This window comes from Aedes aegypti, chromosome 3 (genome assembly GCF_002204515.2).
Source record: "Aedes aegypti strain LVP_AGWG chromosome 3, AaegL5.0 Primary Assembly, whole genome shotgun sequence".
Taxonomy (NCBI): domain Eukaryota; kingdom Metazoa; phylum Arthropoda; class Insecta; order Diptera; family Culicidae; genus Aedes; species Aedes aegypti.
Window position 1 is genome coordinate 32,524,567 of NC_035109.1, and position 22,933 is coordinate 32,547,499.

General features: G+C 37.9%; 2 protein-coding genes across 2 annotated transcripts in view; one reads left to right on the forward strand and one right to left on the reverse strand.

Annotated features, from left to right (window-relative positions):
- LOC5571136 (carbonic anhydrase 2) overlaps window positions 1-4,616 on the reverse strand; it is a 33,434-nt gene extending 28,818 nt beyond the window's left edge. The window contains exon 1 of the mRNA XM_001659526.2: window positions 4,103-4,616. Coding sequence (XP_001659576.1) covers window positions 4,103-4,160 — 58 coding nt within the window. The 5' untranslated portion in view covers window positions 4,161-4,616. The remainder of the gene's footprint in view (window positions 1-4,102) is intronic.
- Window positions 1-22,933, forward strand: part of LOC5571134 — a 221,908-nt gene that overhangs the window by 129,979 nt on the left and 68,996 nt on the right. The window lies entirely within an intron of this gene.

Sequence of the window (22,933 nt, forward strand, 5' to 3'; positions counted from 1 at the left end):
CTTAGATAAAGTCCTTAAAAAATACCTGCAATATTTTCGCGTTAAACTTCTACAGTACAACAAAATAATCGATAATAGACCCTTCAAAAAAGTTTGTTTTGAATTTCTAGAGGTAGGAAAAAATGGGTTCTTTCTACATCGATATTTTCACCATAGTATCATAAAACTTTGTAGTTCATAGAAAATATTATCTAAGATTTTAATTACCGTGATGCTACCATATTTCGCGCACGCTCCTAATTTCGCTCACTGCCATTTCATCCATATTTGTTGATACATATTGGACTATCTAATTGCATGTTATGTAACCATGGCTGAAGTAGAATTGTTCAAAATACTAGCCAACAAAAATGTCTTTCGCAAAACATGTTTAAAATGTCAGTGAGCGAAATATGGGTACTTTACGGTACAAATACTTTCAGTAAAAATACCAGCCGTGTTAACATCAACCATTTCTATTATGAAAAAAGAACAAGAATGTTTGCATTAAATTCAACACGGACCACTTAAGCGATCCTTGAATTAAAAGAACAGGAATTTAGTTTTTTTCGAATTATATTTAAGCTGCAATTATTCAAAAAATAACAAAGTTCTTTCAAACCTCTTTTTGTATGTGTTTCTCTGAAAATCTTATATAAAGTGATTCGTAGAGGAATTTGTAAAGCAATCCCTAAAAATGTTGAGTTATTTCTGGATCTGAACAATAAAATGGGGACTGGATAAATTTTTAATTGTTATTTATGGAACAATCCTGAGGTTACCATTCGGAAAAAAGTTCTTTCCTTTTTTTCTAGAACCTTAAAGAATACTTAATGGAACTTCTGGAGATTTTTTTCGAGAATTTCAAGAATGAATTGCAAAATTTTAGTAAAGCTGATGAAAAATTCATTAAATAAATCCTAAAAGAATGACGAGTGCAGTTTAAAGAAAAAAAAATCCCTGGAAAATACTTAGAGGAATCTCTGGTTAATTTTTCGGAAGCAAATTAGGGAAAGAATAATATAATTATCCAAGGAATCCCTGCACAAATTACTCGGGAAATCATTGAGTGTTTCCGCGGAAGATTTTTTGAAAGAACAGTTGAACGTATTCCTCTAGGAACTTCATAGGATATTTCTTTAAAAAATCATTTATTTTTGCTGCAATTTTTTAACAATCCTGCAGAGGAACTTAACAAAGAACTTCAAAAGCAAAGTTGAGAGAACTGCAGACAAACTCTTTGAAGAATTCGTGAAATGAATCCTTGCTTGGTGATCTTGAAGATATTTTGGTGAGACTCCTAGAATTTATTGTACTATTTTTGGAGAAATCCTCAGTGATTCCTGAAAATCCTGAACAAATTATTAATGAACAACTGGAGGATACTTTAAACTAACAATTAAAATGTATATGCGATAAGTACATAGAGGACCTTACAGGTGAAATGATTAAAATATTATTTTATGCATTCTCTGGCGGAATTCTTCAAAACATATTTTAAGCAAGTCGATAGAGATTCCTCGAGAAATTTTCTGGTGATATCAGAAAATCTGGGAATGATTTTCCGTGGACATCCCAGGACGAACTCAGTAAAAACTGGTGAAGAAATTCTTGAAGAAAACACTGAAAAGTACAAACATAATTCATGAAGAAATTCCCGTAGGATTTTTCTGAGGAATCTCTTCAAAGCACATGGTTGAATACCTGCAGAGTTCGTGGAAGAATCACAAAGGACTTGTGAGTTATTTGCCAGAATTCTAGAAGGATTTTTGACTGGATTACAATAAGAATTAATAAGAATTAATAATAATAAGTCGAGTCTAGTACACGACACTGAAGACAGCCTTACAGTTGAGGTCGAAATACGCGTATCTGTCAAAGGATACAAACTCTAGTGGAATTAAATGGTATAGTACTAAATTAGGTTTTTTCATCTACTTAAGAATTAATCATTTTCGTATCGAAAATTGAATTTTACAAATATCACTGAACAAATAAATGAAATCAAGACAAAACTGTAAAATATCACTTTTTTTTTGAAAATTGTGGTTATTGCTTCTGTAAAACAAGTAAATTACTTCTGTTAACCAAGTATTTGCTAGGCCCCCCTAGGTCCCCTCCAGAAAATAATCCTAGCTACGCCAATGCAGTTGTGCATTATAAATTTGCATCTATGTTAATGGCAATAGCCTATTGAAACGAACCTCGAAATTGTGAACATTTGAACGGCATAAATTGATACATTTCATGTGAAATGTTTCACATACAAAGACGACTGTCCGGAATTTAAAGCTGTCCGTAATATGAATCAAAACGGTACTTCAATTGAGATTTGGAAGGAATCGTTGATTCCTATAATGGAGTTCAAGATCTTCTGCCTAAATCCCCCAAATTCAGAACAACTGTTTACGATAGGCGGCACTCTTTGTTGAGGTACCGTTTTGATTCATATTACGGACAGCTTCAAATTCCGGACACTCTACATTGTATGGGAAACATTTCAAACGAAATGTTTCAGTCTTTTCCGTTCAAAAGTTCTCATTTTCGAGGCTCGTTTGAATAAACATTTTTCATAAATGTCTGTGAATATTTATAATGCCCAACTGCCTTAGACGTCCTTCAAGTGGTATGACGATTTCAATTGATGATTTGACTATTCTGTCTATGATTTTCAGAGGCTGTCCGGAATTCGAATCAAAGTGTCCGGAATATTAGGCAAAAGTTAGGAAGCGTCCGGAATAAGAATCATGAAAAGTCCACACATTCCTATTTATTATGTTGCGGAATACAAATCATCACCACCATTCGAAAGTTAAGTGTTTTGAAGGCTAAGTAATGTTGGGATATCATACAGAATGATATTTTTACACTGGGGCTTTAAGTGTCCGCAATATGAATCAAAATGGTATTTCGGAATTATTGTAGATTTATTTTTTGCAATTTATCATCGAAATAGGCTGTCTTTCATTTCACCAATCTGTCATGAAACGGCCTACTTTCCTGCACTGAAGAATGCAGTGCGGTAATAGTCATTACGCAACTGAAACCAGTGCTGTAATGATTCATTACGCAACGCTTTCTTTTTACGCAATTGTTTTGAGTTGCGTAATGAATCATTACATAACAATATTTCAGAAATTGTTAAATATGGTGAATGCAATCTGATATGATTTCTGATACCCTCAAGTGGTCTTCTACGAAATTGCAAAAAATGTTGTACGTAATTCGTTGCAGAACTCGATTTTTACAGCACTCGTCGTAATTATCCAACTCGGCAAGCCTCGTAGGATAAGCTTACAACTCGTGCTGTAAAATTCATCATTCTGCAACTTGTTCCGTAAACTACTAGTACGCAACTCGTTGCAGAACTCGATTTTTACAGTACGAGTCGTACTTTTATCCAAGGAGGCTTGCCGAGTCATTCTACAACTTGTTGCGTAAACTACTACGATTAAATCCCGACGAATTTAGCAGACCTATAGAACCAGCTTGTTTGTTGAAAATAAACCTTCCCTATCCCATATTTTGCTGCTCGGCATCTCCAAAGATGCTAAATCGCCTACTTTGATTGAAACATAGTGCTAGACGATAAACCAGACATGAGATATTCATGAGGTGTGAACTGGCGTATCGCACGACTTGTTTTGCCTCGGTTCTGCATTTGTCCACTTCGCACCCCAAACACTCTAATGACCGAAATCTAAATCCAATACTCTAATGAGTTAAACTAAGTGGCGAGAAACTGATAAAAAAACGACTGCAATCCGATGCACTGCACTGAATGGATTCAGTTCACATTAAATACTTTCAGACGCTGTGACATAACCAGCAGAACACACACTACTTTAGTTAATGAGATAATTTGACGACAAATGCAGTCCAAAGTACTTTGTGGTTTCACCAATAGTTTTACAATTCTATTCTAGCTAAAATATCAGCTATCCTTATCTGCATCACTTTTATTGCTTCAATGTCAATGTTTGCAGTGCCTTATCGCTTACGCCACGGATAAAACAAAACGGCACTACAACCTGGATTAACCTTCAAGCACGATGCACTTGTCTTCCCCGTGTTTTGTCACTATCAACTTAGTCACTGTAAACTCCGCATGCGATTTCCTCACCTCCAAAAATCAACACCGCTGCAATCACAGCTTCCACCGCCGTCGAATAAAGCTTCATCGCGTTCTCTCTTCTTCGGTTAACTCGACCAGCTTCGAAAACTACCGCACCAGAACTGATCTAAATTCTGACGGTTGCGGTTGACAGTGTCGTCGCACACCCAATTAGCACCTAACCACCTGAGATGCGCTGCCACTTATTTGCCGAATCACTTGGAAGCCTCCGAAGGAATCCTTGCTCAAACGGCTAATCATAGAGTTGCGCACACGCGTGAATCTTCTTCCGGTCCGCCCCAAAAACACTTGCACTGGTAGTTCCGTTGCACTATACGGAACGGCCTTCTTCGATGATTGAGTTATTGCGCGGACCACCTGTGGGAAGCCCGGATTGTCACCGTTCACAGCCAACTACTACTACTCGAGAACAAGTCAACCCGGGGAAGTCTACGTCTACTACGATTGGGATTCGCGGCCGCTTCGCTTGATTACCGATTGATAACTGATTCCGCCGCTCCGGTGATGATAGTGTTTTTATATAATTGCCATTTTGAAGAGTTGTTCTGGTGGTTCCTCCTCTGGTCGCGAGACATGTGCCGCTAGACGTTTGGGTAGGACTCTCGAGTCGAGTCCAGTGTCAAAATTCCTGTCGCGGAGCTGGAGAAGAATTTCGGTCGTAAAACGGTTTCCAAACGACGACTTTTTACGGAATAAACGAATTGGGCTGGGGCAGGCAAGTAGTGCGGGTGGTGGAAGAACAACGTGGCCAATTAGCATAAAGCAATTAAATCCTAGCTCCTGCTCTGCTCCTGCGCTGAAGGAAACGGGGGAGTTCGCAATTGATTGGGTTTGTCGAGGCACGTGGAAAATCGCGACGCACTGGGGCATTCCGTTTGGGGAGAGGTCCGAAAATTATTTTCGGGATGGATTTTATAGTTTTTCTGGCGCTTCGTGATTGCGCAGACCAACGCACAATGGTCGTAATCGACTATTTGACATATAAAAAACTTTTCGATCTGCATTCGTTGATGGACAGATGATGTATTTAAAGAAGTTGTTCGTAATTCAGTTTTGTATTTTTTAGTAAAAGTTGGATAGGTTGTTCCATATTTAATTTTTTAATTTGTATCCTTCACAGTTAAAATTAATGAAGATTACAAGTCATGTAAACTTCATTTGTGCGATGTAAACATGACGTCATGTAAATTTAAGTCGGGAATCATGTAAATTTATGTTATATGTCATGTAACCACTCAGAATCCTGCTGGATTACATGACATATAATTGAAGTTTACATGAAATGTCATGTAAATATCCATTATATGCCACGCTCCAATTATGTGCATTATATGTCTCAGAAATTTACACGTTTCGTTCGAACTGTGTTTGACAGATACATGTATTTCGATCTCAACAGTAAGGCCGTCTTCAATGTAGTGTACCAGAATCGACTCCTAGTCCAACGACTCTTTGTCTGAATTTTGTTTTTACAGTCAAACCTCCATGAGTCGATATCTGAAGGGACCATCGACTCAAGGAAATATCGAGTCACGAAATAGAAAGGCTTTGCAATGCTGTTTGAGGGGACCATCATGGTAACCATGCAATTGTGTTTCTAGTATGGTTCCATGAGTCGATATCGAGTCATGGAACATCTACTCATGCAGGTTTCACTGTAGTTCGGACATTTGGATGGTAGTTTGGATTAAGGACGTTCCGATATGGCGATGTTTCGATATTTGATCCGATACGATTATCGAATGAATGTATCGATAACACCAATATATTAATTCAAAATATCGATATAGGGGTAGTCATGGTAAAACCGATTTCGGATAACGTTCTTATTCTTCTTCTTGGCATTACTTTCCCACTGGGATAGAGTCTGCTTCTCAGCTTCAACAGTTATTAACTGAGAGCTTTCTTTGCCAAAGTTGCCATTTTCGCATTCGTACATCGTGTGGCAGGTAAGATGATACTATATTCCCAGAGAAGTTAAGGAAATTTCCGTTAAGAAAAGATCCTGGACCGACCAAGAATCGATCCCAGACACCTTCAGCATGACTTTGTTTTGTAGCCGCGGACTCTAACAACATGGCTAAGAAATATTGAAGAAGTGTGGTAGTTACCTTTATTACTAATAGTCATTCAAATTCTCAAAACCAAATAGCAACCAACTTCCCAAGAAACAAATGTTTCCCTAAGAAAAGTTTCACAGAGCTTTTATATTTTGCTATTAATTGCCTTTTTCTCAAGTCTTATTAGTTCAGAAATAGAGAATCTATTCAATAAAAACAATTTTATTAACTATTAACAATTTTATTAATTATTAATTATTTTAATACAAAATAACAACCATTGTAAAGCATTAAATTGAACACTTATTTTCATAAGGTTATTGCTCATACATTATTAAATTGTAATAAAACTGGTAACTTGAATAAGTCTTGCATTTGAGAACTGTTAAGTGCTTTTAGTGGAAACACATAATTTGATCCTTGAGACACGCGAAAATGTTATTTTTGTTCCTCTGTGTAACCTGTTCGATTATTTTATTGCTGCATGGTTTCTTCAAAAGGGTAAAGGTAACAAAATACACCAATTTCGTTTTGATCAGTAAACGCATCGATTCGTAGTTTCGAAAAACCTATGAAATTTCAATTTGGTTTGATTTCACTATGAATAAATGAGTAAAAACAAATTGGCACAATTGAATTCAAGGCATTTTAATTCTAAAGTGCTATTTCGCCCTTTTTCCTGCATTGAAAATTAACGGTAGCAAAATATAGAATAATATACAATTGTGATTTGATAACACTGTGGAACACGTTTTTGTCTCAAGCACCAAAATACCGCTATTCCCTCAATAAAGGGTTGCTGAATCCATTGCCGTTTTCAAAAATATCATAGCACGTCTAGTTTTTTAGATATTAGCTGTTAAAAAATGCAAAAATGACTATTTTAGCCAACTTGCATGCAAGTTTGCCAGCTTGTATGGCCTTTTTTTCGCTTAAATTGCCACATAATTCAAACTTTATGCGTAAAACAATACTTTTCAACAAAGTTTGTATTACTTTCGATGTGGAAAAGTTATTTTTTGATGTTTAAGAAAGCCCCATATAAGAGAAACTAAGAATTTCGCAAGCATGTTGAAAAAATCGATTTAATCTAAATTTAGTCGTGCGATTTCAACCAAATTATGTCTAAAATGAATGTTGAAGTGCATAATCGCATGCTTGGTGGATTAGATCACAAAAAAAATTATAAATTATACCTTAAATTTTATGTAAACATCGATAAAACCAGTGTTTGATACAACTTTGGCGACCTGTAGCTAAAAATTATGACGTGCTGGAACATTTCTGAAAACGAAAACAGATTCAGCAACCCCAAATCTACTTGAGACACATATTTTGGTCCTTGAGACACGCAAAAATGTCATTTTTGTTACGCTGTGTAATGGGCGGTTGACATTTTAAGGTGAAGCGGCGTGTAACTCAAAGAATCATTAGAATCATCATTGATGTAACAGTAGTAGTGTCGCCTTTCCATATATATTTTCAAAACAAACAAACAAAAAATATAACATTTGTGTTAAGCATATTTTTATGTAAACACATGGGAAACTTAGTAGATTGACGAGTATTGGAAATCAAAATCAACTGTTCAATCGTACATATCAAAAGAAAACACTACAATTCAATGAAGGGCAACGGAATTTCTCTGTTTTTTATTGGATTTATCGCATATTTTTGTTATGCATCGGTACGGTTTATGTTTGCAAGGGATGACGGTGTTGCCAGGTGATTGGTGACAGATTTTTCTAGCAATTGTTATATGCTTGTTTTCGGAACATTTGCTGCATATTATAAAAACTTATCATTTTGCAAATAGTTTTCCATCATAAGATCACTGATTTAATAAAATTTTAATGATTTTTGTGATCAATCCACATTAAATGCTATGATTTTACAGATAGCAACTCTGACATCACTGCGCTCAACGGTCGTGATGATTGTGCAAACACGATAGACGCGTCCCGACGCATCCCGATGCATCGCACTGTGGAGCTTTTCAATTATTTTGGGTGGTCCAAATTGATGAACACTTGGTATGATTTTATGCTTCGTAGAGATGGTTTCTTTAATTTGAAAAAAATGAAAAACAAACAACGTATGAGTTTCAAGTTTCTATCCTTTGCCCAACCTTTCCGCACTGAAAATTAATACAACAGAAAAAAAGTTGGATATTTTAGACTATAAACACAGGCATGTCTCAGTGTGCGGTAGCGGCGTCGATTCGCAACAAGTGAAAACCATCGCCATAATTGTTTTGAGTGATGCGGTTGATAAAACTTTATGAATATTGAAATCCCGGTGGAAATGTGTTCCTTTAAGGAAAGTTAATAAGAGATTTGTTTAGTGGAAGTGTAGTGAACGCAATATGGGATCCAAAACACAAATGCTTGCCGCTGAATTACAATCGAAAAGGTAAGCACCTTCTATTTACAAGTGTAGTTGTGTGAGGCAATGAAATGCGGCATGAATTCGGAGATTTTTTTTAGAATATAAATCTAATGTTTATTGTTGCTAAATTGATAATGTTGTAACTGAAAGTGTTGATTAAATATTGAAATACCACCTGAAGCATTTTTCTTCGCATAAATTATCCATTAAATCAGGTGATAAGCAGTTATATTTCATCGATGTTGCAAATACCAATACTATCATAACAATATGTTAATGATTTTGGTAGAAGCCATTTTGTGATGACGCACCAAAAGGCCTTAAAGTATATTTTTACTAATTCAATAATTAGTATTTAGTTTTATGATGACAAAGATTGCCACAATCAATTGCAATGCGCTCAAAATAACCAAACATGCAATTTCGTCATTAAAAGTGGAAAATTATGTTGGAAGATTTTTGAAGAGGGTTGCGACAGTCAGTGAGGGTGTCAATGGGAGGATATTTTTATCAGTGTAACTTGTTCTCATGGAAGAATCTGGATTTCTCACATACCTGGTTGTTGGACGAATATGTTCCATTCTGGTCACATTTTAACTGCTTCAGGTTCTCAATAACTCGATTTCATTATTATACGGGTACGATTCATTGTATTCCGTCGTGAAACTTATAAAAACATGCAAATTTTGGATATGTGCAAATGGGCGCAATGGCTATCGGTGATTGTCAAAAGCATAAACAAACTGGCGCAATTGACTGCTATGTTTCCAACCAGTCATTTTACGAGACATCTCAGAGCAGCTGATCGTCGCAACGGCGTCAATTGACAGGAGACTTGGGATTTTGTTTTGATGAAATCCAACGTGATTTTTAACAACGTTTCATCTTACCAACGGGGTCATAGAGAAAATGACCTTTTCACCTATATTTGACATAAAAAAGAACTTTTGTGGTCAGAAATATTTTAATAGTTTTACTCCATTTTAGTTTTCATCTGTATGAAAAGCTACGCTAGAAATGCGCACAGTCATCAACCATCATCATCGCAAAAACTGATGACGATAATTGAAAAGGCAAACTTTACTCCCAGGTCTCCTGTCATTTGGCCTGCTTCGTAAAATGGCTTATGAGCCATTTTATGAAGCTGGTCAAATGACAACAGACCTGGGGAAATTCAATCATAGTCATCAGTTTTCGCGATGATGATGGTTGATGACTGTGCGCATTTCTAGCGTAGCGTTTCATCCAGGCGTACATAAATGGAGACAAATTATTAAAATATTTTTTAACACGAAAGTGCCTTCTTATGTGCAATATGGGCAGGGACGAAAATACTCAATCTACCCTCGCCTATATTGACACTTGCTGGGTAGAATCTTTGTTGATTTTTATTTGTTTTTATCCTCACCTTGACAAAACAACAAAGATTGACAAAGCGCTTACCGCAAGATTTTCAGTTCCCTTGCAGCCTGCTGATACTCAACCGCAATGTGATTATCGGAAACAAAAAATGATATTCATTCTAACCAGCTTGACTTTTTTACATTCCGCATCGGGAAGTTGTAAGTTTTACACGAAGGACACTAAAGACGCGTCAATATAATCGATTCCATGCATCGGATCGTTCATTACCCGTATAGCAAAATATTGGTGATTTAATATGAATCTCATCAATAATCAATTTTCTAAAACGGACACTCTTCTGCTTCTGATAATCAAAAACACCAACGACATACAGGCATCTTTGTTTGTTTTCTTCATCTGCTTTTGTGCCATCTTCATTGGTACACTCATATTGGTGGTGGTGCGGTTACTTTGATGGAGGCATAAATTTCAGCGAATTGAGTATAGTGAGCATGATTTTTTTCGTCCCTGAATATGGGTAACAAAGAGGTAGCTGATACATGTTGCAGTAACGAACATTTTTGGATCTCTTTTTTGTCATTTTATCCATGTCCCCGTTTGGTAAAATGAGGCGTTGTTAAAAATCACACTGGAATAAATCTCAGGTCTCCTGTCAAATGACGCCGCAGCGACGATCAGCTGTTCCGAAACGTCTCGTAAAATGGCTTATTGGGCTCGGCAAAGGAATGCAGTTACACAGAGAAATTACCCAAAAAATAAGTTCTTTAAACTCAAATTTGGTAAATTGCATTTAGTGTTTACCCACGGTTGGGTGTTTTGTCTCTCTCACAACAGCAATGTTGTCAAAAACAGAGAGAAATGCACCGAAACATCGTCGAAGTTCAATGAAATACACAGAAAGAAAAATCCATGTAAATTTCAGCGTAAAATCATGCACACAAAGGGAATGCCAGATTTGTCGCAAATTTACATGAAACACCGTGTAAAATGACATCAACATCATGTAAATTTATGCGAATTGTCTCGTAATCGGTTAGAGCCCATGATAGATTACACGATATATAGTGGAAACTTACATGATGTTATTGTAAATTTACACGATGCAAATTTGTGACAAATCTGGCATTTCCTTCATGTGCATGATTTTACGCTGAACTTCACATGGATTTTTTTTTCTGTGTAAGCCAAAGTTGGGTTCTTTCGAGTTAACCTAGCTTTAAGTTGTTTTAACCCACTACGGTGACTTTAATAGCTAACGCTGGGTAGATTTATTTTCGCACGTAATTATTTTTTCGCTGTTGTCAAGCGAAAACTACGTAATGACAGCTATCCAGGTTTTTAAAAGCGCTAATGGCTGCCGCAAACAGGCTTGCTTTCTGGTAGGGACATGTCGATTTGACTTTTGGCTTGGATCGTTTTCTATTGAACGGACGGAGCTAAATGTCAAATCGTTTAATCCCTACCTGAAAGCGAGCTAGCAGCCATTAGCGCTCGTAAAAAGCTGGTCTGAGTCAAGCCACGGAGGAATTGCGAATTGCGTCAAAAGAAGTCAAATTTGGGTTGATTAGTGGCCCCGTGTAGATTTATGCTTTGACAAAGGTCGAACATTCTAAAGGGCGCAATCAGAACGACATTTTGAAATGGCGTGGCGATATTTTTATAAAATGGAGCGGTAAAACTTATACAACTATTATATATTATGTGATATTTGTGAAATTGTAATCAACGATTTCTCACATTGGCATCGATGTCAATTTTGCCCATTTGAAAAAAGCGTGCAGTGTATCTTTAAATATGCTTTTAACACGGTGATGTATATACACTGTATACAATCAAACCTCCATGAGTCGATATCTGAAGGGACCATGGACTCATGGAAATATCGAGTCGTGGAAACAAATGCCTTGGAAAGCTGTTTGAGGGGAGCATCATAGTAACTATGAAATTTCAGTATGGCGGAATGGTTTTAGTATGGTTCCATGGGTCGATATCGAAAAATTCAAAACTTTTTATCTCAAAATCTGATAGCCCTACACAAAAACTGTCTTCAGCAAACATATTCATCTCAACAAAATCTAAAACTTCGCTGAAGATACCATGAAGCTATTCCTTCAATATGTTTTGTAATGTCAATTATGAAAAATCGTCATAAAAATCACTTTAGTCAAACCGTTACTTCTGATTGGAAAAATCACTCAAAAATATATGTTAAAATTCAAGTTATGTCTGATATTCTGTGAAAATTTCATTCAAATCGGTCCATAAATAACTGAGATATAGTTTATCAAAGTTGGTCATTTTATATGGAAAATCGAAAAAGTTGCAAATGTTTTGTCCAATACTGTTTACGCCAATAGACAAAGTACATTATATCAGTATTACAGTATTTTTTAGTTTTGTGGCTACGCTTCAACCAACGACATTTTTGGGTAGGTAGGTATGTTTTGGTTAAACCATAAATGTCGACAATTTTTATTTTTATTTTTTGGTTAAATAATAAATGTTGACAAACAAAAACTCTCAATTAATAATTTTGAAAGTACTCGTAGCTTAAACTAACTGTATTTATGTATCTATCAGTGACATAAATTATTACCCAATTGCTGTTCTCTATATAAGATGCTCCCGTTTGGGCTCTATATCCAACACCTGTACATTATCGTGCTTATTTGTTTATCTGAAATTTTCAAAATGTTGAGCATGATCTTACAATACTGTAATATGTATGTTTATTGTTTTATATTATTTTTGTAACATTGTTTCCTAAATTGTTATCCTAAAACCATGTTCCTATGTTAGTGTCGTTAGTGTCAAACGCTTATGTTTAGGCTTAATTTTCTAATGTTTTTGTTTTTGTTTAAGAACAAAAATTTTTTTTTTTCCTTTTTTGAGAGTTTGTTGCACTGCTTAGCTTAAACTAAAATTTTAGGATTATTTTGTTTTCCATGTCCTTTCCGAAATGTCAAATAGAAACAACTATAGTGTTAAAAAGTGGCGGTTTGGTCGATCACGTGAACGTTAAGTGTCAAGATTCAAAATTGGATGAATTTTGAAAATCAAAGTCCAAATATGATATAGCCGTATATTGAGCGGCAAAACTTGCAAGTGCATGCTGTATCGTGAGAAAAATAATTCAATTTCAACACTCTGCTCCATGTTGCAAAAGAAAAAAATGAAAATACTGAAATCACTAGTAAGGCGAGTCAATACCGTTAAACTCTTATATTGCAAGTGGTCACCAATCCAACAAGTTTTCAGCTCAACACAATGTCTGCTTCAAAACTATATTGAAATTTTGAACAATTCCTACGTCTTTGTCATTATGAAACAATATTCGTTTATTTGCAGTTTTCCCGCCATTAATGTTTTAGCATCGCTAATTCACCGGTAATCGAATTGCATAGAATCATGCCATCCCGTATCAACTTCTATGATTGAGAAGATGCTCATTATTGTATCGTAGAAGTGTTTAAGAAATTGAATATTTTGGGTTATTTCAAGAAATCGTTCTGGCGAATAATTTTCAAGCATTTGTTACACTCGGGTGTTTGAAATTCGGACAATAGTTTTCGGGGAAATGTGATCGAAACTTGCTGAACATAGCAAGTCTATAATTCTTGTCATATGAAATTTATAAGCATATTTAAGTAAAAACTATGCTGCCCATAACTGCATAACAGTCACATTCGACATTTTTGACAAATTGGAGTTAATACCATGGAGAGTCATCAAAGAAAAAATACTTTCGACCAACTTACTGAAATCTGTGAGATTGTTATAGAAAATTCGAAAAAAATACCAAGTTGTTTTGTCACATTGACAATTATAACCGCATAACAGTCACATTGAGATTATAAATGAGCCTCGTAATGTAATAGTAATGAAATTTCTATCAGAATTGTTTTTTGACTATTCATCTAGTATGCGATATAAGTTGTACAAAATATCAGCCTCAAATAAGCAGTTTTGAGTTTTGGTAATTTTTAGAAATTTTAGTCTTCTCCCATACTGCCATAAAATGCACACTTGATATTCCATTTACTCAATGCCTACTTTTGTCGAATGTTACAAATATGCAGTTATGGGCAGTATGTAATTGCATTACTTTAGAAAGTAATTTATGAATAAATATGTTTATAATTAAAACCTATATTTTTTTGTTGTCACGCCGATATTTTTTTTGAGATGCAGACGGATTTCTTGTTTTTGAAAGGTATTTTTAAAGGGAATTTTCACAATTGGCTCCTCAAATTTGAATTGAAGTCGAATCTACTCCATGATGCTGCAAACGGCCTTGCAGTTATGGTCGAAATGTGGCTCGAAATCTTGCAATTAATTAGTTTTGAAATGTAGCTTAAAGCCCAAGCATCCATCATTAAATCATCAGCAATATTTTTTTTTCCATAAAATTCATCTCCATTTTGAACTAAAAAAAATGTTTTGAAAATTTGCAAAATGATGATGGTTAAAGGTCTTTTAGGATACATTTTTTTGCATTGAAAAGGACGGGTCCGTGTTGCAGTATTTTCCACAATGCAATGTAAAATATGTAAATATATATATGTATATATATATTTGCATGTAAATCTCGCACATAAAGGAAAACCCTAAGTTTATAGTCTCTAAATCGATTTACTAAGCTCAAAATAAGAGTTAGATCATTAGTTTCTTCTGCGAAGTTATGCATAATAACATGTTCAAAAAGATCACTGAAGAGTGTAACCATAACCATAACTCAAACGAAAAAAACGGTTGAAAGTTTGAACTTAAATAAGGACTTTTTTATAATACAGTCAGCTTTCTCTTACTCGATATTTCTTGATATCGAGTTAGCAAACCATAGTGAAAGTTGGTTTTCATGGCTACCTCGGTGGTCCTTTGGATCGCATTTGCAATGGTTTTGTGTTCTGTATCTCGATATTGCTGTTTCCGTTTGACGTGCAAATCCTGCCTAACTGAGCTTCAAATGCGGTAACACAAAATAACCAAAGGATACTTAGCACCCATGATCCATATCACCGCCAACCTAGCAAGGAAACCCAATCTTTGACTTCGCCTTCCTTGTTAAAAATCTTAGCGCGTTTGGTGCTCCCGCATTTGATATTTGCGTTTCAAACGCACACAGCAATACCTCCCTATCTTGACGGTCCCTTTGATATCGAGTCATGGAGAATTGTCTGTAAGATGCAAAACTCAGTTACAAACAACTTCTCTGAAGACATCATTCGTTTGAAATCAAGAAGAACAGAGAAAATAGTTTTTTTTCCTTCAAAATGGTCGATTCGGACCATTGTGCATCGGGTTTCGCGCAAGAATAATTAGACGGGGATGGGCTTTAACGGGTTTTAGTAGAACAATGTTTTTGGTCATGTGTTATCCTAATTTGAAGTTTTGGCCAACAGCAAGTCGTTAAAAGGCTTCAATGGCGTCGATAGGTGTTGATTATATTAGCGCTGTGGTTATGGGCAATTTTATAGCTTTTTATTGGCGGGGTGCCGCGACAAATCATATTTCGCTTGTTTCGGACTTAACTTGGTGACGTTGGTATTCGGAAACAAAATGATCACTACCTTCTTATTTGGTTAAACAAGTTTTGCTAGTCCTAATTCTTACGAATCGATCAAGATTTACCTAACATGTCACAGTTCTCTTCTGGCATCTTGGAAGTTCTATGATCAATAAATCATGAACGGAAATCTCAATCTCATAATAGATCACAGAAAATCCCAACACTATTGAATGAAGCTTGAATATTTTACTGGTTGTCATACTAATTGCCCGAGAGCAGGAAACCCTAACAAAAGCAAATGGCAATAAGCTAGTGGCAGTTAAAACCAGATTGAGCTACTGTTGCTAGCACAAAGCGCTTACATATCTCTGCTTACAGAGTAACAAGTTACATTACAGTCGTGCACTACACTTGCTTTAATTCATTCGTCATTCATTGATGACGGTCATAAGTTAATAGGGGATTCCAAATTAAAGCAAATTCCATACAGTATAGTAAGAGTTTTCCAAATGCAATGGGGAATTTGTTATAAGATTGTATTACTTTAATGAATGTGCAATAGTATTCCTGGCAAACGTTAAGTCGCTGTTACGCAGTAGGCTGTTTTTGATTTTCATTCATAGATTCCATTCATCCATTCATCAAATGGTAGGGTAGATGTACCAATAGTGGAGGTACTAAGCACGATTGAACTTCATTTAACTGCCTAAATTCAAGAAGCGCAATTGATGTACATGTTATTGCTGTAACGGGAAGTAACGACCATTGACTTAATGAGAAAAATGATTTCATCGCAGTAATCCACGGCATGTCAGTGAAAAATAATACCTCCATTATTGGTACACTGTTCCTTTAGTTGCGGTATATTTTTAATTTGTGTTCCTATAGTTGCGGTATCCGTTGTTTTCTTATGGGATTCTCCACTATAGAAACACTTTACCGCAACTATTGGTACAAGTAAGAAAAGTTTTAGCAAATTTAGTGATATTTCATCAGTTTAAAGCAATTTGAACGCTCTTTTCAGCTATTCCATATATCAACAAGCCAATACGTCGATTGGCAGTGTCGGTGCTGTAGCTAAAGTGATGAAATCAGTGAAAACGGCACTACCGCAACTATAGGAACTCCCACAACTAAGGGAACACTTACCCTATTAGAAAATTAAGATACCTTCAAGGGTGGATCGCCCCTGGGACGAAAACTGATTGAAGAACAGTAGGGGGAGATCCCCCAGTACCGTACACCTAAGCCGCTAAATTCTTAATTCAAAAATTATTTATTTTACACGGTCTTGGTGTCTATGAAATTGTTTATATTTGAAGACATTGGTGCAAAAATTACAAAGATACCATGTAACAAATGAAGCTGTCAAAAACTGGGGGACAGGAGGTGCTAGACCATCATTGTAGTCTGATCATATTTAATTCAAATATGGAACAAAAAACTGGGGTGGGTGGTAAATGACTGGACAATGCGTACCATTGGTACTTCGCGTACCTGCAGGTATAAAATAGACCCCATTTGTGGTCCTTAGCCTCTTGCCCAGTAACTCCTATCCCTACCTCCCCGTGGTGCCGCCTGGGATACGAGTAACCGTAGGGAAGATCGGGTAACCAACCCTGGTGGAACCTTGGTCGTATGCTGACAGGGAAGGGGGGCTCCTCTCTTCTGAGGGTGTAGCTTATCAGAGCGTCTGTTCTCCATGTTAGGGGCGGCTCAAAACAGCGTCTGTTCTCCATGTTAGGAGCGGCTGATCATCGTCCTAGTGCCAGCGTGGGACTCTAAACAGTGCTGTGCACGATGATCCTCCGGCGAGACAGGGGGTTGGTGCAGGCCTTACAAGCCAGCCGTAAAAATCATCAGTACAGGAAGCATACAATGTAAATTCGGACCGGAACAATCGGCATAGACCCAGGCATCGAAAACGGACTAACGATTGGAAACTCGGATCATGGAACTGTAAGTCTCTCAATTTCTTGGGAAGTACCCGCATTCTTTCCGAATTATTGAGGGTCCGCAAGTTCGACATCGTAGCGCTGCAGGAGGTTTGCTGGAAAGGGTCGACGGTACATACGTATAGGGATGGTTATACCATCTACCAGAGCTGCGGCAATAGACATGAGCTGGGCACAGCTTTTATCGTGATGGGCGAAATGCAGAGGCGCGTGATTGGGTGGTGGCCAATCGACAACAGAATGTGCAAGTTGAGGATCAAAGGCCGTTTCTTCAATATCAGCATAATCAACGTGCACAGCCCTCACCTAGCAAGTGACGATGACGATAAGGACGCTTTCTACGCGCAGCTGGAACGTGAATACGACGGCTGCCCAAGCCATGATGTCAAAATCGTTATCGGAGATCTCAACGCTCAGGTTGGCCAGGAGGAGGAATTTAGACCGATTATAGGGAAGTTCAGCGCTCACCAGCTTACGAACGAAAACGGCCTTAGACTGATTGATTTCGCCGCCTCCAAAAACATGGCCATACGTAGTACCTACTTCCAGCACAGCCTCCCGTATCGGTACACCTGGAGATCACCCCAACAGACTGAATCGCAAATCGACCACGTTTTGATTGATGGAAGGCACTTCTCGGACATTATCGACGTCAGAACCTATCGCGGCGCAAACATCGATTCGGACCACTACCTTGTGACGGTTAAAGTGCGCCAACGACTTTCCGTTGTGAACAACATTCGGTACCGACGCCCGCCCGGTACAATCTGGAGCGACTCAAGCAACCCGAAGTCGCAACTGAATACGCGCAAAGCCTTGAGGCAGCGTTGCCGGAAGAGGGAGAGCTCACCGAAGCCCCTCTTGAGGACTGCTGGAGTAGTCTCAAAGCAGCCATAAACAACGCAGCGGAAGGTGCCATTGGGTTCGTGGAAGCAAATCGACGGAACGTTTGGTTCGACGAGGAGTGTCAGACGGTTTTGGACGAGAAGAATGCAGCGCGGGCGATGATGATGCAGCAAGGCACCCGTCAAAACGTGGAACGATACAAACAGAAGCGAAGACAGCAAACCCATCTATTCCGGGATAAAAAGCGCCGCCTGGAAGAGTTGGAGTGCGAAGAGATGGAGCAGTTGTATCGTTCTCAAGAAACACGTAAGTTCTACAAGAAACTAAATGCATCCCGCAAAGGCTTTGTGCCGCGAGCCGAAATGTGCCGGGATAAGGATGGTGGTATCTTGACGGACGAACGTGAGGTGATTGAAAGGTGGAAGCAGCACTACGATGAACACCTAAACGGCGCAGAGGAGGAAGATCAAGACAGCAGGAGGAATGGCTTCATCAGTACGGCGGATGAGGGAGACGTGCCAACTCCCACAATAGGTGAAGTTAAGGATGCTATCAAACAGCTCAAGAACAACAAAGCAGCTGGAAAGGATGGTATTGGAGCGGAACTTATTAAAATGGGCCCGGACAGGTTGGCCACTTGTCTGCACCGATTGATAGCCAGGATCTGGGATACAGAACAGCTACCGGAGGAGTGGAAGGAGGGAATAATATACCCAATATACAAAAAGGGTGACAAGTTAGAATGTGAGAACTATCGAGCGATCACCATTCTTAATGCAGCCTATAAAGTGCTTTCCCAGATCATCTTCCGCCGTCTATCGCCACTGGCAAGCAGATTTGTTGGAAGTTATCAAGCCGGATTTGTGGACGGTCGATCGACGACAGACCAAATTTTTATGTTGCGGCAGATCCTCCAAAAGTGTCGCGAATATCAAGTCCCTACGCACCACCTATTCATCGATTTCAAAGCGGCCTACGATACCATCGACCGCGAAGAGCTATGGAAGATTATGAACGAGAACGGTTTTCCCGGAAAACTGACTAGACTGATCAAAGCTACGATGGATAGTGTACAGTGCTGTGTGAAGATATCGGGTGCTTTATCGGACCCGTTTGAAACACGCAAAGGACTTCGACAAGGCGATGGTCTTTCCTGCCTCCTGTTCAATATTGCGCTAGAAGGTGTTATGAAACGGGCGGGCTTCAACATGCGGGGCACGATCTTCAATAAATCCAGCCAGTTCATTTGTTTCGCTGACGACGTGGACATTGTCGGAAGAACGTTCCAGGTGGTTGCTATACCAGGCTGAAACGTGAAGCAGATCGGGTTGGATTGAAGGTAAATACGTCGAAGACGAAATATCTGCTGGCTGGAGGAACCGAGCGCGATAGAGCTCGCATAGGCAGACGCGTGACGATCGACGGGGATGAGTTCGAGGTGGTGGACGAATTCGTCTATCTCGGATCATTGATAACGTCGGATAACAACTGCAGCAGAGAAATTCGAAGACGTATCATCGCCGGAAGTCGTGCTTACTATGGACTCCACAAGACCTTGCGGTCTGGTAAACTTCACTTCCGTACTAAGTGTACCATGTACAAGACGCTAATAAGACCGGTAGTCCTCTACGGGCATGAGACGTGGACAATGCTCGAAGAGGACCTGCAAGCGCTAGGAGTTTTTGAACGACGTGTGCTTAGGACGATCTTCGGCGGAGTATGTGAGAACGGCGTATGGAGGAGAAGAATGAACCACGAGCTTGCGCAACTCTACGGTGAACCCAGTATCACGAAAGTTGCCAAAGCTGGAAGGGTACGATGGGCGGGACACGTTGTGAGAATGCCGGACAACAATCCCGCAAAAATGGTGTTCAACTCAAATCCGGCCGGTACAAGACGAAGGGGAGCGCAACGAGCTAGGTGGTTTGACCAAGTGGAGCAGGATCTTGGAAGTGTGGGGCGATCGAGGAATTGGAGGTTAGCAGCCATGGACCGAGTTAGTTGGCGTAACATTGTGGCGCAGGTCATGTCTTGAAGGACGTAGCGCCAGCAAAAGTAAAGTAAAGTAAGTAACAAAAAACTTGCTCACTTTCAAATTATGATGGATTTCCGTGGTTCCGGTGTGATCAAAATTATATTCCCATGTTAAGAATCATTATCAAATAAGTTAAAATTGAAAACGATTCGTCACCTTTTTATCGGTTTTCAAACATATCTGTTATTCCACGCAACTATTCCTCTCTTTAGTAGTTTCCTTTTCTTGTACTACTCCATCTTGATTGGACAATGATTTCTCAATTTTTCGACTGTTGAGAAGCTGAGAATTAGCTACTGCCCCGATGGGGACGTAACATTGGCAAGAAAAAAAAGAAGATTCCCTGGGCGAATTTCGGAAAAAAAAATCCGGGAAATGTTCATTTTGGATTACTGGAGGAATCCTCTGGAATAATTCGAGAAGAAATGTGAAAAAAAACTAACTTTAAAATTTCCTCAGAGGTCTGTAGAATTTCTGGTGGAATACTTTGCATCTCTGCCGCAAATCTTGAAAAACCTTTCGATGAATTTCTGAATCTGTTTTTCATGGAATTCCTGGAAAAAGTTAAAAAAGTAATCTGCAGAAGCACATGGAAAAATCTCTGTAAGAATTTCTTTTTAAACGGAAAATTCCTAGTAGAATACATGGAGAAATTTTAAGAAGAGTTCCTTATAGGAATCCTTGAAAATATCGCTAGATATTTTTTGACTAAATTATTAAAGGAATTCCTCAAGAAATTCCTGAAGAACATTAACGGAGAAAACCTGGTTGATTCATAAAAATAAATTTCGGAGGAATTCTTGGAATGTTACTTGGGAAACTGCTTACAAAAAAATTTGAGTAATCCATTTTAGTTCATATCAGCGTATCCGCAATGATCGATTTTTCTTTGGATAGTTACGAGAATTTGAATTTCAGTACGATTATAATGCAGTACGAAGATGAACGATAAGAACATTCTTCTGAAACAAAAACAAACAATCGACAACTTCTGCAAGGCCAAGTTAAAAGAAAAAGAAAGACGCCAACACGTTAAGGCGAAGTAGGCCGTCATTGGAATTTGTACGCGTCGTTGGTGATTGTTGCTAATTCATCTCACGATTTTGAATCAAAGAAAATCAGTTGGTTTTGCACTGACACAGCTGAAAAAGTATCAGCATACTTTATGCACGTTGGCGCGTACAGTGATACTTTTTCAAGTCAATATAAGCTATCTAAAATGAGAGTTATCACTTTGAAATTGCACGCTTCAAAGTGATCATTGCTGCTAAAACGAATGACGGGCTACTTTGCCTTAAGGTGAAGCGGCGTGTAACTCAAAGAATCATTAGAATCATCATTGATGTAACAGTAGTAGTGTCTTCTTTCCATGTATATTTTCAAAACAAACAAACAAAAAATACAACATTTGTGTTAAGCACATTTTTATGTTAACACATGGGAAATTTAATAGATTGACGAGTATTGGAAATCAAAATCAACTGTTCAATCGTACACATCAAAAGAAAACATTACAGTTTAATGAAGGGTAACGGAATTTCTTTGTTTTTTATTGGATTTATCGCATATTTTTGTTTTGCATCGGTTCGGTTTATGTTTGCAAGGGATGACGGTGTTGCCAGGTGATTGGTGACAGATTTTTCTAGCAATTGTTATATGCTTGTTTTCGGAACATTTGCTGCATATTATAAAAGATTATCATTTGGCAAATAGTTTTCCATCAAAATATCACTGATTTAATAAAATTTTAATGATATTTGTGATTAATCCACATTAAATGCTATGATTTTACAGATAGCAACTCTGGCATCACTGCGCTCAACGATCGCGATGATTGTGCACACACGATAGACGCGTCCCGACGCATCCCGACGCATCGCACTGTGGAGCTTTTCAATTATTGCGGCGCTTATATTAAATCCACATCCAGCGGCGGCGGTAACGCGCAGAAGATATGCGCGCAATTCAAACGCAACGTCAAAATTCAAGTAGGCTTGGATTTTTTCGTGCTTCAAGGACACAAATGTTTCAAATTTGCTAAATCTGAAACATTTATTGATTTCCATTATCACTGCGACGGTATATCGACATTTTCAAATAATCGCATTACGTGGATTTATCTTGCAGAGCACAATATTTTGGGTGGTCCAAATTGATTAACACTTGGTATGATTTTATGCTTCGTAGAGATGGTTTCTGTATTTTGAGAGAATCGAAAAACAAACAACGTATGAGTTTCAAGTTTCTATGCTTTGCCCAACCTTTCCGCACTGAAAATTAATACAACAGAAAAAAAGTTGGATATTTTAGACTATAAACACAGGCATGTCTCAGTGTGTGGTGGCGGCGTCGATTCGCAACAAGTGAAAGCCATCGCCATAATAGTTTTGAGTGATGCGGTTGATAAAACTTTATAAATATTGAAATCCCGGTGGAAATGTGTTCCTTCAAGGAAAGTGAATAAAAGATTTGTTTAGTGGAAGTGTAGTGAACGCAATATGGGATTCGAAACACAAATGCTTGCCGCTGAATTACAATCGAAAAGGTAAGCACCTTCTATTTACAAGTGTAGTTGAGTGAGGCAATGAAATGCGGCATGAAATCGGAGATATTTTTTGAGAATATAAATCTCATGAATATTGTCGCTAAATTGATAATGCT